At 32.4% G+C, this 17715-nt stretch overlaps 1 protein-coding gene across 1 annotated transcript in view; it reads right to left on the bottom strand.

The window, feature by feature from the left end:
- The window catches only part of LOC128222099 (uncharacterized), a 72234-nt gene that overhangs the window by 29426 nt on the left and 25093 nt on the right, over window positions 1-17715 (bottom strand). Inside the window, exons 10-13 of the mRNA XM_052930945.1 lie at window positions 17370-17507; window positions 16447-16573; window positions 15481-16052; window positions 12739-14810 (exon numbers count right to left, since the gene is read on the bottom strand). Coding sequence (XP_052786905.1) covers window positions 12739-14810; window positions 15481-16052; window positions 16447-16573; window positions 17370-17507 — 2909 coding nt within the window. The remainder of the gene's footprint in view (window positions 1-12738; window positions 14811-15480; window positions 16053-16446; window positions 16574-17369; window positions 17508-17715) is intronic.

The raw sequence follows: 17715 nt of genomic DNA, 5'->3' as shown, positions 1-17715 counted from the left end.
GTTTGGTCAAGTTATCCGAAAACCGATTGTATAAAAATTAAGTTATCCTAACCAGCGCGTGATTCGGCTAATTTTTGGACAAAATTTAACCGACCTATGGGAGTATGGTTAATTGACTTATCCAAAACAAAGATGGCGGACAAGACATAAACAAAGCTCGATTCCCAACTTATTTCAACGATTTTACAGACACATGGACTCTGCTTAAATAGAAAACAAATGTTATAACATCGATATCCATGATAGTCATGAATTAAGAGGTAAGAAAAAACAATTTCTTATTTGTGACCCAATTTATGCATGAAACTTATCCACGGAACCTTGAAACAAAAACAGTGACAACAAGCTGCATTTTGAGAACGATATTTACCTTGTTATTGTGTGCACATAATTCCATAATCTTACACAAGTCACGACTCTGGGTCGAGACCAACAATTGCTTGCAGGTCTCGCCCTTACATTGCATATATACCCTCGCTTTAAACATACCGTATTTTGTTTCATTTGCACATATTTACAATCAAAATAAACCGCGTGTAAACATTAAGAAAAATTGACAGCAATGACGTCATTTTCAAGGAATCTTACTCATTCTAAAGTCTATTTCTACAACTTTCTCTTAATTCACCCTGGTAGAGGCACCCAGGAGGATAATTAATACTGTTCAGTAGTATGTAATTATATTATTGAAAACACATAAATAAGTGTGTGTGTGTGTGTGTGTGTGTGTGTGTGTGTGTGTGTGTGCGTGTGCGTATACGTATGCGTGCGTGCGTGGGTGTTTGATATAAATGAGTAAATGTAAGCATAATTGTGATTTGAGACCTTAACTGTACTATATCCTTTAAATAGCATGTCTAGATAAAAAAGATAGTTACATTATTCATCTTATATTGTATACAATAAATTTATCTTTCAGTTGAGTGGCTTTACCAGCCAAAGTCGGAAAAACCAGTGTTGATTAGTTCTACAGATGTCTGCTATAGTAGGGAATGGAACCAACACCAGATCTAATACACCAAGAGCAGTGAGGATATACATAGCATTATCAGGTTAGTTTGTTAACAAAACTTTATTGTCAAAAACATATTCCAAAACATAAAGCAGTATACTCAGAACAGTCATTTGAATGAAAGAAAATATATATATATATATATATATATTTATATATAATAATTGGCTTCTTCATAATTCAACCTTCATTAGTGACAATGAACATTTATATCATATAATAAAGTGAGAGCAATACTTTATAGGAATTATTAAGAATGTCTTCCCTACCACATGTTATGGGTAGGATGTTGAATATCAGTTTGTCTGTCTGTCTGACTGACTGATGTGAAATTGTCTTGAATACTCCACTTAATAAGGGAAATGGGAACATTTTAAATGGAGTTTTACAGGAACATTCAAATGTAAAGCATGGATTTCGATACTTCTGCTTTATTGCTTATTAAATAGTTTTACATTGAACATTGGAGTACTTTAGAGTCCAAATTGCATTATGTCGCATTAAAATCATGTTTTTTCATTCCAGTTCTTGTAACTTATAAAGGTTAGTTTTCATGGTGTTTTAAAGAGGCTTTCCGTGCATTGGTAATAATATCATTCATCTACCTTTAAAATGTGTTCTAATGCCTAACCGCACATACATGATTGTTATGATTTAAAATATTCATTTTTGTATTCTTCAAATTGTAGCCACTGGATGACCAAATTCATCTGACAGACTCAAATTGCTGCTCCCAGAGGGCTTACTTGTCAACATCCTATCTTGTATTGACAGGGTTAAATAATAAATGATTTTTGTTAATTAATATATTTTTCATTAGATTTGTAACCTTAAATCTTTTTCTTGCAATTCAAATTAGCAAACTAATGGGTAGTACCAACAATGTTCAGTTTGATTATTGTTTTTTTTATTGGAATGTACCAAAACAGTCATTTTATATCTTAATTTCAATGTTAATAGTTCTCTTTGTAAACTATGTATTTGACAGTTAATGGCCAGTGGCCGGGGGGGGGGGGGCACGTAGGGCCTGTCCGCCCCCCCCCCCAGCCGGCCGGCAAGCTATGTTTTTTTGGGGCACAACTTTATTGAACTGTACAAATAAGTTTTGTCACAATTTAAAGTTTATATCATTATTTGAGCAAGTTAACAATTAAACCTGATTCTCGTGTGTTCAAGTATTTATGGTATGCCAATTTCAAAGTATAATACTGTATAGTATACGACACGAAAAAGTCTCTTGAAAATGATATCGGGGCCCGAACATTCGATTATGATAAATCGGCGCCGCATGTTACACAGACACCTGAATAAAAGTTAACACATATGGCTGCAGCTATACGGGTTAGTTTACTGTTTTCAGAATATATCCTAAACCAGACATATAAGTTGTTGTAAACTGTTAACATGTGCACAGTTTATGTTCGTCTTTGCTTTTAAAAATAATGTCATTGTGTGTCAACAAGATATGTGTGTGCGTGACGTACATTAAAATGATTTATATTTGAAACCCTTTCTGGAATTTGTTGTCAAGTAGTTTTTACTTCAGTTAACTTAAATGACAATGACATCCGAAGTACAGTATCGTTTAGTGCAATCAATATATACCGGAGTTTAATACTGTAGGTTTATTCAGTATTTATTCTACATCTCACGTGTGCAACTCAGGTGGCCGAACGGTTAACGACTTAGTCCTAAATCAAATCCGGCGACGCAGGTTCGATTAATTTTTCTCATCGGCATGATATTTTTTTGTAAAAGGTTTATCTGATATCAGTAAATGCTATTTTTTTTTAATTAAATTGATCTGCCAAACATCATTGACCGTGACAGCAAATGTTAATGCCATGTCATTATATGATTAAAAAAATGCATTTCAAAAAAAGTTTAATATGTGTAAAACAAGTTGTGCCCCCACCCCCCTCAATTAGAAAGCCCTGGATCCGCCACTGATGGATGGGTTGGAAAATAAACATTAGTATTTCACGTTTTCTGATATTGACACAGGACTGCATTTCCTTTAAAAATGGTTTTAATAAATAACATTTTGTCTAAATGATAAATTGTTGGTTTAAAAAAAAATATTATATCAATATGATAAAATAAATACATTATTGCCACAGTGTGGTTTTGTTGACTTGTTATTATTTTAATAAATGTGCATGTCTCTTCAACATAAAAAGATTTGATTTATCTTAAATACATGTGTATGTTGTTACACACTGACTTGGAATTTATTTACATAGTTTTATGAAAATAAAGACAAGAAATTATATTCCATGTCTGTTGGTGTTGTGGTCCTTGTAAGTGGCAATGGAATCACGCAATGGTTTATCTAAGGCCATATAGAGAATAAGTTACGTATAATATAATATTACGCTGAAAAACTAATAATGTCTCTGTAGTGATACTGATACCAAAAGTCACCTATAATATAACTGAGTTTAAATTTAAATAATAATACTCATATACTATTACAGTCAAAGCTACTATTTTGAATAACATATAAAACTAAACGTTTTAGTGTCAACCTTTAAAAAAGCATGATAAATATATTAAATTAGTATCAAAAGGAATGGCCCCTTACAAAGCGCATTTGATTTTTTCAAGCACAAAGTTGAAACTGACTATACATTCCTTAGATGGCATCTTCCACAAAAAAACACACACTTGAATGTACGAAGCTATTGCATTTTAATGAAAGTGATACTTTTAATTTCGGGTTAGCAAGCACAATTTATTGGCAGCTAGTATTCACTTAAAACTTGTTACGGTATATTAAAGATTATATGGATGAGGTTTGCATGCTCATGCATTTTTAGTTGCTGCAATATCAAACACATTGTGCGAAGTAAAAGTTCAACACCCCTGTTTCTGGAATGAGCTAATCCATTGAGATGTTGCCTGTGTAATATTTGTCATTTGTCAAACTATTTATGAGAGAAGGAGCGTATACATTGTTGACAGTTTTTTTCAGGTATTTCGTTGAATATTTACCATTTTAATATGCTGGGCAGATTTAATGAAGTGCACAGAATTCTATAAAGAGGAAATATGCATTGAAACAGGTAAGTGCGATTTTATTAAATTGGTACTACAGTACAGTACCATGATACCAGTATATTAGATTTTCATTTGTCATTTTCATTCTCAAAGTTACACCATAAGCCATATATATTGGTGTAAATTACAATTATAAGTACATGTTTACGCTACTGTGGTGTTAAACGCGGTAATGGATTTGATCGGTATTTTTTTCATTAAAATTCAACGACCTTTTCGTAATGTCGTGGTATATGGCGAAACAGTCAACGATGTTAACAGAAAAATGCGGTAAACACGCACTGATCGGAACCATGTTTATCAGTGCATTGTGGGAAGTTTCATGAAAATTTGGTTAGGTTAAAGTTGTCCAAGTTGGTTAACTAAGCCGCCGCATTTTCTGCCTTTATACAAACGGATAAACAGTTTGGATAAAATGGCCAACTTGGTTAAAGTTAACCGCTGGACAACTTTAACCAGCGGTTAAATCTAACCAACTTTTATACAACTGGCTGCAGTTCTCTGATATTTTGTATGATGTTTGTGAATGATTTGATAGAAAATATTAATGGTAATATCGATGATATTTTCAATTATAACGAACTACGTCTTTTCCTTTTTCTTTACGCCAACGACAAAGTTGTATTTGTTAAGTCGCTACAATCAATGTTCACAGACAAACACTGGACCTGGTAGAAACGTTTAAATATATTGGTATATATATATATATATATATATATATTCTAGAATGGACAGTGGTATCGATGTCAAAAGGCAATTGCTCAGCATGCATCATATGCACTAAATTGGTTATTTTCTATATTTTATAAAGTTGATTGTCCTTTAAAAAAAACTGATTTTTCAATATTTATGCGAAAAGCTACAGAAACAAGCTCAGTACCAAAAAGTTTAAACATAAACCCGGTTTAATGGCACTAGTTTCATCGATTTTTCATTTCGGGAGTTAACGTATCGGCTCGCACCCGTTCTGGATTTGAAACTAATTCATACCCAATGTTTAAGAAAGTTATTAAATGTTAAAAAAATGACTAACAGATCCGCATTATAGGGTGAACTTGGTAGAGTTCCTTTGACAATTATCCGTTAACTTGGAATGCTAAACCGTTGGGCTAAAATACTTAAATCAGACGAAAAAATACCACACAATACCAATATCGAAAATAAAACAACGATTGTTTCATATGTGTTATCAATCAAGGTATACCTATATAAATAAGTCTTGTAAATTAGAGTCATATTGAATTTTTTTACACAAACCTTCGTGTTCGAAAATTATACAGACAATATTTATGTCTTAAAATATAGAGTCGTTTTAACTAAATTTAGAGTATCTGCACATACACTAGAAATAGAGACTGAAAGGTATGATAATACACAAAAATCGACTTTGTAAAATTTGTTCAATGACAGCTGTAGAAACAGAATTTCACTTTTTGCTTGTTTACTCTGTAAACAAGGACCTTGTTTACTCTGTAAACAAGGACCTAGGGAAATTATTTTTGAAACCTTACTTTTGTATATGGCCTACATTAAATAGGATTGAAATACTTTTCTGGTTTCTGTTTTTTATTGCCCAAATGTTCATTCATACAAACATTTATAAATGACATATATATGTATGCCATTTAATACAAACCGTTATTCTAAATAATACCAATGTGAACAAATAAATACTGATCTTACTCTTTGTTTGAAAACTCCTAAGAGCGTTTGGGACTTGTTTTCTAAAAAAAAGGTAGACAAAAAAAAATGGAGAGGTGGTGTGTATTTGATGTTTCGGAATAGTGTTCCTAACATAAATGTTAAATTTAAAAATGAAAACAAACTACTAACTTTAAAAAACCTGGATCTATATAGTAGTAAAGTTCTTTGGTGGATATTTCATTCATATGCACTTTACAATACTACTATGTACTAGAGCTGTTTTAATAAGATAATAAGTGTTCTAATTGTTGACATCGTCTATTATAGGTGTTGATTTTATTCTTCATTGTTGCTATTGTTTTCTCTATTTTTAGTCGTTTATTGAGATATTGGACAAACATGGCACATGCTGGTATCTTTCCTTCACATTTTCATTTAAAAATGAAACATTTTCCTAGAAGTATCATAAAATTTATTTGATAACCAAATTGTTCTTTGTTTGGCATTAAATCACAAAAGCTTATGGTTTTATATGATAGTTCTCTAAAGCTCACTTCATTGAAAAACAATTGTTATTACTGTTATTACTGTTCTTAATTCACCCCAAAACGTCTGCGAAATATGACATTCCCAAAACATATGGATGTTTGAGTCGATGTTCATTACACAAAAATCACATAACCTTGATGCAACAATATTGTACGTGTAAAGCTTATCATTGTTTGGAAGGATATTCATTATGTAATTTTATTGGAATTCCCGAAGTTTCGTATCTATCGTTAGTTTGAGCGCCTGTGTCTACACATTTTACCATTGTATAGAGTTAAAATGAAATTGAGATTCCCAGTTTTCTTCTCGAGTTCTATTTTCAGGTTTAAGTTGTATTATAAGATTCTTGAAGACTATTTTACTAATTTTTGTATTTTCCTCCTTTTTATCAACAAAGTAAGTTGGTGTGTTATATGATATGCCTTCACTTTTCAGTCATCAGGAATACTGCTGATTAAAGCATGTTTTTTCAAAAAATCATGTGTACCAAGATCGTATAGTCTCGATAAGTCGTCAAAGTCATTTAAAGTTTTTTTTTCTGTACTCAAACAAATGTCCGACATATTTAAGATCCCTATTATGCCATTCTTTGTAAAAAAAAATGTTATATTATTAGGGAGTTATATTTTGCTATTGTTCCATATTATTTTTTTGCTACGATCGGAGTATCCGTCTAATATGTAAACGATGCCCATGATTGTATGACTTCTAGAAGAAAAACAGATTTTAATTTAAGATTTTGAGTGCTTTTCGGATCCAAACAACTTTTAAAAATTACATCTTCTCCAAACTGTTTGGTCATTTGCATATATAATTTAACCCATATAGATTGTTTGTTTAAAACAATTCTTTTTTCCCAGCTTGCATTAATTGCTTTGACAAAAATAGATATATTGAGCATTTTTTAACCACCATTTTCATATTCTTGAATTATTTGATTTCTTGATATTTTATCGGTTTTCCATTCCATAAGAATTTGTACATTTTGTTTTGTATCATTTTTAAACATGTTTCAGATGGTGTTTCCAAAACAGTTAGTGGGAAATAAGTTTTGGGAACGCAAACGTTTTGATTACAGTGATTTTGCCAAGTAAAGAAATATTCCGTTTTTTCCATTTTTCAAGACATGCCTCAAATTCTAAAATCTTATCAGTGAAGTTTACTTTCCATTTCAACCGTGCCGTTGGTAAATGTTATGCCTAGCGCAGATGTTTGGGTGATTTGCCAATTACATTTCTTACAAAACGGTATGCCAGCGTATTTAAGTGGACCTAATCGTAAAACTGCACATTTATCTTTATTTAATGTTAACCCTGAAACTTTTCCAAAATCGTTTAGACTAATCATAAGTTCTTCGAAATATTTTTGTGTTCCATCCATAAGGAAACTGGCATCATCAGCAAATAAGGTTTGTTTCAGTTCTGTATTATGTACATTTATAACTTTAAGATTTTGTTTATATTGATTTCAACAGCAAGCGCTTCTATACAAAAGGAATAAGTACGGAGAAAATGGGCATCCTTGGCGTACACCTTTTTTAATGTTGAAAAGATAACCGTTGTTGGTAACACAAGCCATTGCATTCTTATCAAATTATCGAACCCATTTAATTACATTTTCACTGAAATTAAATTTTCTAAGACATTCGATCATCAATTTGTGACCTAAGCTGTCGAATGTTTTGTTAAAATCTGAATAAAATATGAGGCCATTTATATCATTTTCATTTACAAAATTAATAGCTTCTTGTAAAATACGAACATTTTCCCCAATATATCTTCCTTTTATAAATCCTGTTTGTTCAGTATATTATTTAGCAGGGGTTTTATCCTATTAGCAATTGCTTTTGAAGCTATTTTATAGTCAATGTTTAATAAGGAAAAAGGTCTCCAGTTATTGATGTTACTTGTGTCCTTGTCTTTTTTTGGAAGAAGTGTTATGACGCTTTGTATTGTAGCTGGGTAAGATTGTCGTTTTCTAATGAAAAATTGAGTGAGTCTTTTAGATAAGTTTTTATTTCATTCCAAAATTTTTTGTAAAATTCTGCAGTCAAACCATCAGACACTGGGCTTTTATCAAGTTTCATATCTTTAAGAGCATTATAGCATTCAGTTTCTGATAAATGTTCGGGATGCATGTTTTCTTAAGTAATAGTGTTTGTAATGTTTGTCAGAAATCGTGAATTAATAGATTATTCTATATTTTCGTCCTGTCTGTATAATGATTCATAATACGATTTAACATACTCTAATATTTTATGTTTATCAGTTTCAATATTTTCATCAATATTTAATTGTGTGATTGTTTTATGCTGTGCACGTTTTTTTTCTTAATTAGCGAAATATTTTGTGTTCTTTTCAAAACCTTCTATCCATTCTGCTTTAGACCGTTGTAATATACCTTTTATTTTTTCTTCATTAATTTTATCGAGTTTTTCTTTTTCATGATTAAGTTTATCCAGTATTTCGGCGTTTTTCGATTCCAGAAGTTCTTGTTCAATTTTAGTAATGTTTTTCAAAATTTCTTTTTAATGTTCTATTGTTGTTTTCTTTTTATTGCTTGAATACTTTATAGATTCACCACGGATGCGGCCTTTATTTATTTCCCATAGGGTATTTGGGTTTGATTCTCTATTTAATTCTACGATCTCTGTGATACATCGCTTGATTTGATTTCGAAAATTGTTATCTGCAAGGATTGAGTTATTAAATTTAAACTATCGTGGACCTCGCTTATTTTCATTTAAATTAATTTGTATGCTTACTAGTGAGTGGTCAGATTTAAAACCGGGTTTTATTTGCATGCGATAACTTTATTGAAGAGTTCATTTGATGCCAAAAAGTAATCAAGTCTACAAAAAAGTGTTGGTTTGCTATTTGTACCTCCGTTTGTCTTTATTTTTGACGCGCCATATATCACACATATTATAACTTTCTAGTATCATGTTAAGTTGTCTCCTGCAAGTTTAATGCGTTGCTATGTTGCCGTTAAGTTTATCTACTTTAGGGTCTAAAACAGTATTAAAATCACCACCTATTAATAGAGTTTTATCCTTGTTGAGGTCAATATGTTCTTCTAAAGTTTGTATAAATTCTAAATCATCTGGATTCGGACCATAAACATTAATAACTAATATACTTATATCATTTGTTTTGATATTTAGAAGCTGTAATCGGCCTGGTATTATTTCTTTATATTCTTCAACTGTGTAATTGATGTTTGTATTTAGGAAAATTCCCTTAATATTTGTACTGTTTCCACTAAGAAAGCACTGCCCTGCCCAAGGTTTCTTCCAGTCATTAACATTATTTACTGTATGTGACAAATGTATTTCTTGTAGCAAGCATATTGAAAAGTTATTTGTTTTTAACCAGCTTAGAACTTCTTCGCGCTAAGATCGAGAACCGATGCCATTAACGTTAAAATTACATACATCTACAGGCATAGTTGTTATAACTGGTATTCATGTTCACAATTTGCTCTTTAATACGAAATATACTTACGAATGAAACCCACTTAACAATACAAAATAAACTGTGCTGATTATAATATTTAAAAAGTAAAGACCAAAACGTATTAATGCTACCTATATAGAAAGTCAAGTACAAAACACACTCCTTTATACGTAGTTTGCAAACGAATGAAAACCACTAAGTACTACAAAAAATACTGTGATGACTAAAAATCATATTAAGTGAAAAACAAAAGAAAAAGCACAGAAAATGTACTTATGTAGAGTGGAAGTGTGGTGGAATTAACTGCCATTATCATTCTTCTTGAATATGCACACCTTATATATGAATGTTTTACATTTAATGCATGTATTATTTCTTAACGCTATAAGCCTTAACGTATTCATAGCAAAAATTACAATAAACAACATGCATACAAACATAAAGAGAATAACACGTATTTAATTATTAGTTTAACATCTTAAGAGGGCAGTGTAGTACTAAAACATATATTGTACAAAGGAAAAAGAAAGAAAAACAATGTTTCACTTGTAACCACAAATAAAAAAGTCAGCTGAATATTGCGAAATACACATTTTTTTGCAACGAAATTAAGAAATAATTTTTTTCCGACATCCTAAAATATTTCAGTTAAATAATGATCCTCAAATGATACTTTTTTCTGAAATTTTGTAAAATTACATTTTAATAATATACATGTAGATAATAGTATTTCATGCATATATTTTTTAATACATTATATCCCTTTGTTAAGTTCTATTTACCTCTTTTTATGTGCTAGTTTTCACTGCTATTAACTTGTAATTACAAAAGCCGTTTCAGTTTTTATTTTTACTATTCAGGTTTAGGACACTAAAATCTATGAGTATCGAACGGGAGATTTTATATGTTAATAGTTCTTAACACTTTTCATATTTTGTTGACTATTTACTACGACAACTTACCTTGTACCACTTTGAAAGTTTTAATCTAAAATAATAGTTATGTTTGCAATAAACCGGATTTGCAAACATAAGCCGGATGCTGTTCGTAAATGTATTAAAAAATTACTTGCAAAAGAATATCATTAAATTGCAAATAATTATATCACTTACGGCCTGATTTAATAACATTTAAGTTATTCATTCGTTGTAATTTACTGGAAAGGCCTTTATCCCACCAGGACCGTTTTAGTTCTAATAGATATACAAACCCTTAATGGCTTTTCCATATCAGGACTCGAACGGTTTTCAGCATTTAAAGGGAACTCGATAACATGTTTATTATTGATCCGTAAATATCACACCCACCATGATACATTCACCGTTTAACGTTTGTTATTAGATTATATGTTCAAATTTCAACAAGAAGCGCGTCAGAAATTACGTTGCGCGTTGATATAATAACATACACAATTATACAAAATAATGACAGAGTAAAACATTCATTATATATAATATTGTCGGACCCTTTGGGTGTATGCTCTGCAAATGTCGCTCTTTATTATAAGTCGTAAATAGTTGTGACAATTACGTTTTCTTGAAAACCGAACATAAAATCCGATTTTTATAATGATACGATTTTAAGTGCGTGCTATTCCAATGCGCTTTGAAACAAATGATTGACGCAAATATTTCTGTATATTGTAGTATATCTAAAAAAGGTTATAGTTATATATACAAATCAACAAGAGACACCACCTAACGTAGTTTTTATTACAAGTTCCTTTTGAGAATACCAACAAATACATTACTTTTTAAGTACAAACTTGTCGATTGTATAATATGCTCAGTTTGCCATTCTGTTGTCGAATCCATAGAACATCTATATTTGGAGTGCTATGAAACACAAGATTTGTGGAACAAATTAAATAATTGCATTGCCTCAACAACAATTTATATCGTAATCAATAAACGTGAGGCTTTATTGGGAATAGTATGTAAAAACAAATACAGTAATATTTGCAACTTTCTTATTGTTTTAATGAAATTTTATATAAACTCAACCAAGTGTAATAATAGACATCTATCCTTTAATTCATATATGATGTATCTTAAATTCAGAATTAAAATAGAAGAGCAAATTGCTTAAAAAAACGATAAGTATGAAGCCCACAATAAAAAGTGGGAAATACTGAAACTAACATTATCAGTAAAAGATACAAATAGCCATAATAATTCATTTTTTTATTTTTATTTTTATTTTGTGATGTATGTATTTGTTTAATTACTTAACAAATATTGAATCTCTCTTGTAGTTTTTCTTGTATGAATATCTAAGTGTAGGGGACATCACTGTCGCGTGTTTGTTTGTGTGTGTGTGTGTGTGTGTGTGCGTGTGTGTGTGTGTGTGTGTGTGCGTGTGTGAGCTTAACCATACTAATATAAAATGCAAAGAAGGTTATATTATATAAAGTTGAATATACATGAATATGTAGTGTGTTATTGTACTCTTTGTGAAAATAAATGAGAAAAAAAAGAAGTTACGACACCATAAATGGAAAAACAACGTAGTTCGCGATCATCTATAATGATAGTGAAGCTCAGCCGTATCTACTCGGCAGACTCCAGATATTTCGGAAGACAGATGGAAGTGTACCGATTGGCTAACAACCAATTTACATTCTGTCGCAAAAAAAAACAAAAAAACGTTTTGATAAAAGGCTGCGCAACGTGATACAAATCATCGTTCGAACATAAATTATCGCGCACTATCAAACTGAAATATATCGTTTAAGTTATTGGTACAAAAACGTTATATCATATATCTAATATATGTTTTGTGTTATTCAGTGTTTATATAAACTTTGTATGAATTCAATTATATGTTCAAGACATCCCTATTTGAGGTCTCTACTCATGGTGTAAACAAACTTAACCGTTGGCCTCTAAGCATACAGTGTACACCAATCGAAACGTTATAGTTAAAGTGTAATTAAACACGGCGTTAATACAACACGTAATTGATCAATAATATTGGTAAAAAATAATCTTATACAACTTCTGTGAATAAAACAGTTACCTTGCATATTCCATGTGGTAATAACGATGACATCAGCTTTGGTGCTCGCTGTAGCTTAATGAATTCAACTCTAAGTGTGTATAGTCTCGACACTGGCAGATTCAACACGTCTGAGTACGACAGTCCTTCCAATCCAAGTTCGGTAAGGTGTTCAAGGTTTTCAATACGTCGTAAATTAAGAGTGCCCTGTCGATGTAGCCATTTCAAAACCTTTCCCTTCACAACTTTAAGGATTCCCTTTGGTTCTAGATCTTTATGTAGCCAATTCAAGTTTGTACAGTTTGACACTTGAAGTGATTTCATTGTTTTCATATCAGAGTTGTAGAATGAAGATGCGAGGTTCGGAGCTTGCTGGGGAGAACTGAATTGTATTTCGCATTTTACTAAATTACTCACATTCAAACCAGCGACATCTTTGAAAACGCTTAAGTTTAATCCGAAGTACTTCAGACCCCTCCAATTCTCTAAATCAAGAACTTGGTTGTCATTACTCTTCGCTAAAGACAATGCCAGTTCGGGATTGCGAAATATATACAATGATACTATGTATGATTGGTTTGTCTTAATATATTCTTCAATGACGGGTTTTTCGTCTCTGTTTGGCTCGCCTACATATCCAAGATACATGTGCTGTAGACTTAATTTCACCCCGGAGCTTTCTCCCCTGTTTAGCTCTATTTGACCTTGAATGATCTTTTTCTGAAACTTTACTAGTTCATAACTATAATTACTATCTCTTTCGCAAAATTCAGTGAACAGCTCATTCATTATTCTCGAAAGTTCTTCGGCAGCTTTGGAATTCAAACCGCAAAGGAAAATTAAAACTTCGGACAAGCTAGTTCCGCTTTCACTTCTGTAAATTTGGTATGCTTTTTTGATATGCAAGATCGACGTTGAAATGTCTTTTGATAAATACAGCGCCGCTAGGTACTCTTGAAACGATTTGTGCAAAAAGTGGTATTTCGGAGAATATTCACCAGGAATATTGGTGCAGGAAATGATGCCAGAATCTAACGGTGCACCTTTTTGATTTTTGAAGATCGTATTCTCCTCCTGATTTATTTCAAACACAATTGTACTATCTTCATCTTTAGCAAATAACTGTTCAAATGCTATTTGGCTCAGAGCATTTATCATGTCGCTGTATTTGGATTCAGTACATGATTTGTTCTTCTCACATGATTCAAACCATCGTTCCTTCAGCAAGGTTTTGTAAAGATCAGAACGTTTCATATCTTCCGAAAGTTTTCCCTTGTACCAAAGCCAAACGATGTGAGATAACACGATTGGACATTTACTGAAATGCCACATACGCTTTTGTTTGATGTCCGTGATGCATTGATCCTTTAATTTTGTTGTGCCGTGAATGGTATTTAATCTAGAAACTATTTTTTCAACTAGTTTGTCAGGATACGTAACTCCCTTCAACATCACGTGATTCCCAATCTTAGAGCAGTTTATTTTTAGCTCAGTCAGTTTGTACGGCCTAGTTGTGGTTAATAGGGTACATTTCTTCCAACTAGTATCAACATGGGGAGTTTTCTCACTCAGAGTGCACTTTTCAGGATGCTGCCATTCGTCTAGGCCATCAAGCAATAGCAGACAGGTGTTGGTTTCCAAAATGTCTTTAAGCAATATTATTTCGCTTTCTTGTTCTAATCTGTTCCTGGCAATAATATATTTCAATATCATATTCGAGATGTTGCATTCATCCTTTGCCTCTCGGAGAATAACGTAAAATACGAATTCAAACTGACTTAACATTTCACTCCATTTATCCGTTGACTGCCCCTCCCGTTGCTGTTTTGTTTCACACCAATCATGAACGATCTTCTTACATAGCGAGGACTTTCCAAAGCCAGGCTCTCCTTCAACAAATATCGTTTTAGCCATCGTGCCCTCTTTGCTTCGAAAAATGTTATTTAAATCTATAGGCCTTTCTTCTTTTCCATTTTCCTTTAAAGTAAGTTTAGGCTCTTCATATACTTTTTCAAGTGCATCATCAATGTCAATACGAACTCTTAATGTGCTTGCATTTTCTTTGTACAGTTCAAATAGCTTATTTCTCAATTCTGAAAATTAAATTATTTGCGTTAAGGCAGATATGTTTCCTAAATACTAAATATAGAAATATACTGATATCTAGATGTACAGATATCCTTTCTAAATGCTTAGAATATATATAAATATATTTATCAACATAAAATAACTGCCATATGGGATAGCTTTTAAGAAACTTTAATTGTCGACATTGATTACCTTTGTAATCAATAGTGTAATTAATTGAGCAATTTGGTTATTTTGTGTAACATTCATGCTATTATTTAAAATTTTCTGTTTTTTAGTTTATACCACCGGCGCAACCAGATTATAACTGATTGTATATTAAAAACATATAGTCGAGTCGAATAAACATTTATTATTTCTCTTACGCTCTTTATAATTTTGGATCTGTATCAAGACATTATGAGGTCACAAATCGTTCTGGTCCCACACATACTAAATAAGCAATGATCTTAATTACGCATCACAAACTGGGGACCGCAGTTCTTTTGTCAAAAGCAAGATACTATGAAGTCACACAGATTTCTTACCCAATAATTATTATAAGACTCAGTTCAGCATGTCGCGGTTTATATAATCAATTCAAAGAAATGCGCAAAGTAAAGGCATAAACTCTTCGTCTCTCTCATAACCATGTCGTAATAGCAATATAGTATAAATACTCAAAATTAAGTTTACTTTGGAATGGGCTGCTTTCTAATGATTCATCCAACGCTTTCTGCCATCCAGGGTCAACTGCTCTAAACGTTAGAATGTGATCAATGTCCCCTTGTGTGTATGAATGTTGTGACGTTTCTGTCGGCAAACAGTTGAGGTGATTGTTGAAATGCCTGTGTATGTCATAATCTCTTATTAAAGGTCTATTTTTGCAACAGTTACATTCCCAGGGCTTTGTCAATACATCGACAATGTCATTTACGAACTGGCTACCTGCTTGTCCACATATAGCTTTTTGTCGGCTTGTTACCGCATTGATCTGCAATACCGCTTTGTCGCCCAGATTAAACTTCTTTGGGTAGCAGCAATCAAGAAATACAATTACTTTCGTCACATGTTTAAGACCATTGATTTTCATTTCAAGCTCACTATCTTTCAACGGGTAAGTATCTAGTTGAAATATTCCACCCCAATGATGACCCGAATAAACTAGTACAATGGTGGTGATCTCTGGAGTATCAACATTGTTGAACGCCTTCTCTAATTGTTCACCGTACGTTGTATTAGATTTCTTTACTGTGACAACATTGTTCCTGGAAAAGAATCATATGTGCGTCAAAGGATTTCAATTGTCATAGGATTATATTTTTTAGATTATACACCAGATTAAGTTTGAATAAAATACTGAATTATGCAAATAGTTACTCGTTTTGATCAATACGTCAAACCCTGTTGTGATCAATATAACGATGTCTTTGCATGTAACTCATTTGACCTTTACGTTCCATTTAGCAAGTTTTAAAAACGACATGACCATAAACGTTACATGAATGTAACAGTACGAAGACCTGTCCATGTTAAACAGTGACGTGGATGACTACACTCTTAAAACAAGCAAGCTCCACAGTGTAAACGCCATACATGTACTACTATCTTTATTACTGTTCGATTAACTATACACTGTATATTGAACACAATAAAACGTACCTTACACCCATTAAAGTCGCTTTTGTAATTACTCTATCTTTCAGCTTTTCTATATCGTCTTCAAAACGTTTTGTTATGTCCTGCTTCTCATCTGTGCCCGCTATCATAATTGCACACCAGCCATCACCTAAATTACCCATATTAACCTTAGTTATGTGCAATGATTTCAGCAAAAGCAATTTCTTCAATAAATAACGGGAGGCTTACAATCAGCGATCAAGGCTTATGTTATCACTATCAAAGGGGCTTTACTCTATAGTTATCAAGGTAATGCCATTGTTTTTAACACGTAAGGGGTAGCTAAAATAAAGGCCGGACCTATTTTACGTCGCAATGATCATTGGTGATATAAAATATGTGAAATGAGGTCTGTAGAGCTTATGTGCAACGAACGTATGCACAGTTTTAAGTTTTTCTTTGTACAGTCTGATAAAGACCATTAACTGGGTTATTAACATCACTCTCATTAACAAAGCTCCTAGTGGGGATCGAACCCACGATCTTTAGATTCGTGTCCGATACGCTTACCACTAAGCCATCGCCACCGATAATGTACAGTGATCAAGACAAAGCCAATGTTGTCAACACGTTAGAGTACGGTGCTATAAAATAATAAAGGCAATGCCAATGACATCAACACATGAGGAGAGTCTACAATACAGTGCTCAAGGTGTGTTAAACACACTCTATGGTCTGAATTCAAATGGACTTTTTGATCAGATTACTATTTTTGCAAATTACATGCTTAACCAGTTGTAACGATTACTAAATGTACTTTTGTTTAATTTCAGCTGTGACGCTTGACGTGATAATAACATCAGATCAATAGTCAGAAATTGGTCTGTTATGCAAAGTAATGTTCAGACTTTACAGTTTGATAGGTATGAAATACATGTTTATGCTCTCTGAATAGTATTGCTCACCGACTGGGGACCGTATTTTGTCTTGATCACACGTGTGGCATTTGACGGGATTGAATTGCCAGTTCCGCAAACATCCAACGCACATCTGTATTTTGGAACCACAGAATTGATCATGTGTAAGCTTTTCGAAAGTCTTCCCTGAAATCAATATTCAAAATGCATGTATAAGATTTCTTTTCCTGTGCATGTGATATACAATTGCAGTATTCAATGTTTTCATAAGATGTGTACGCTACTGTTTGTCCTTTGTATTCAGATTCTTAACCATCAACATACACTACTTTATAAGTTCTCCTTTGTTTGCTTGTTTTAACTAAGCCATGTGAACTACGAAACTTTTGTTTGT

This window comes from Mya arenaria, chromosome 16 (assembly GCF_026914265.1).
Source record: "Mya arenaria isolate MELC-2E11 chromosome 16, ASM2691426v1".
NCBI classification, from domain to species: domain Eukaryota; kingdom Metazoa; phylum Mollusca; class Bivalvia; order Myida; family Myidae; genus Mya; species Mya arenaria.
The sequence above is the reverse complement of the archived record's forward strand: the minus strand, read 5'-3'. Positions and strand labels throughout refer to the sequence as shown.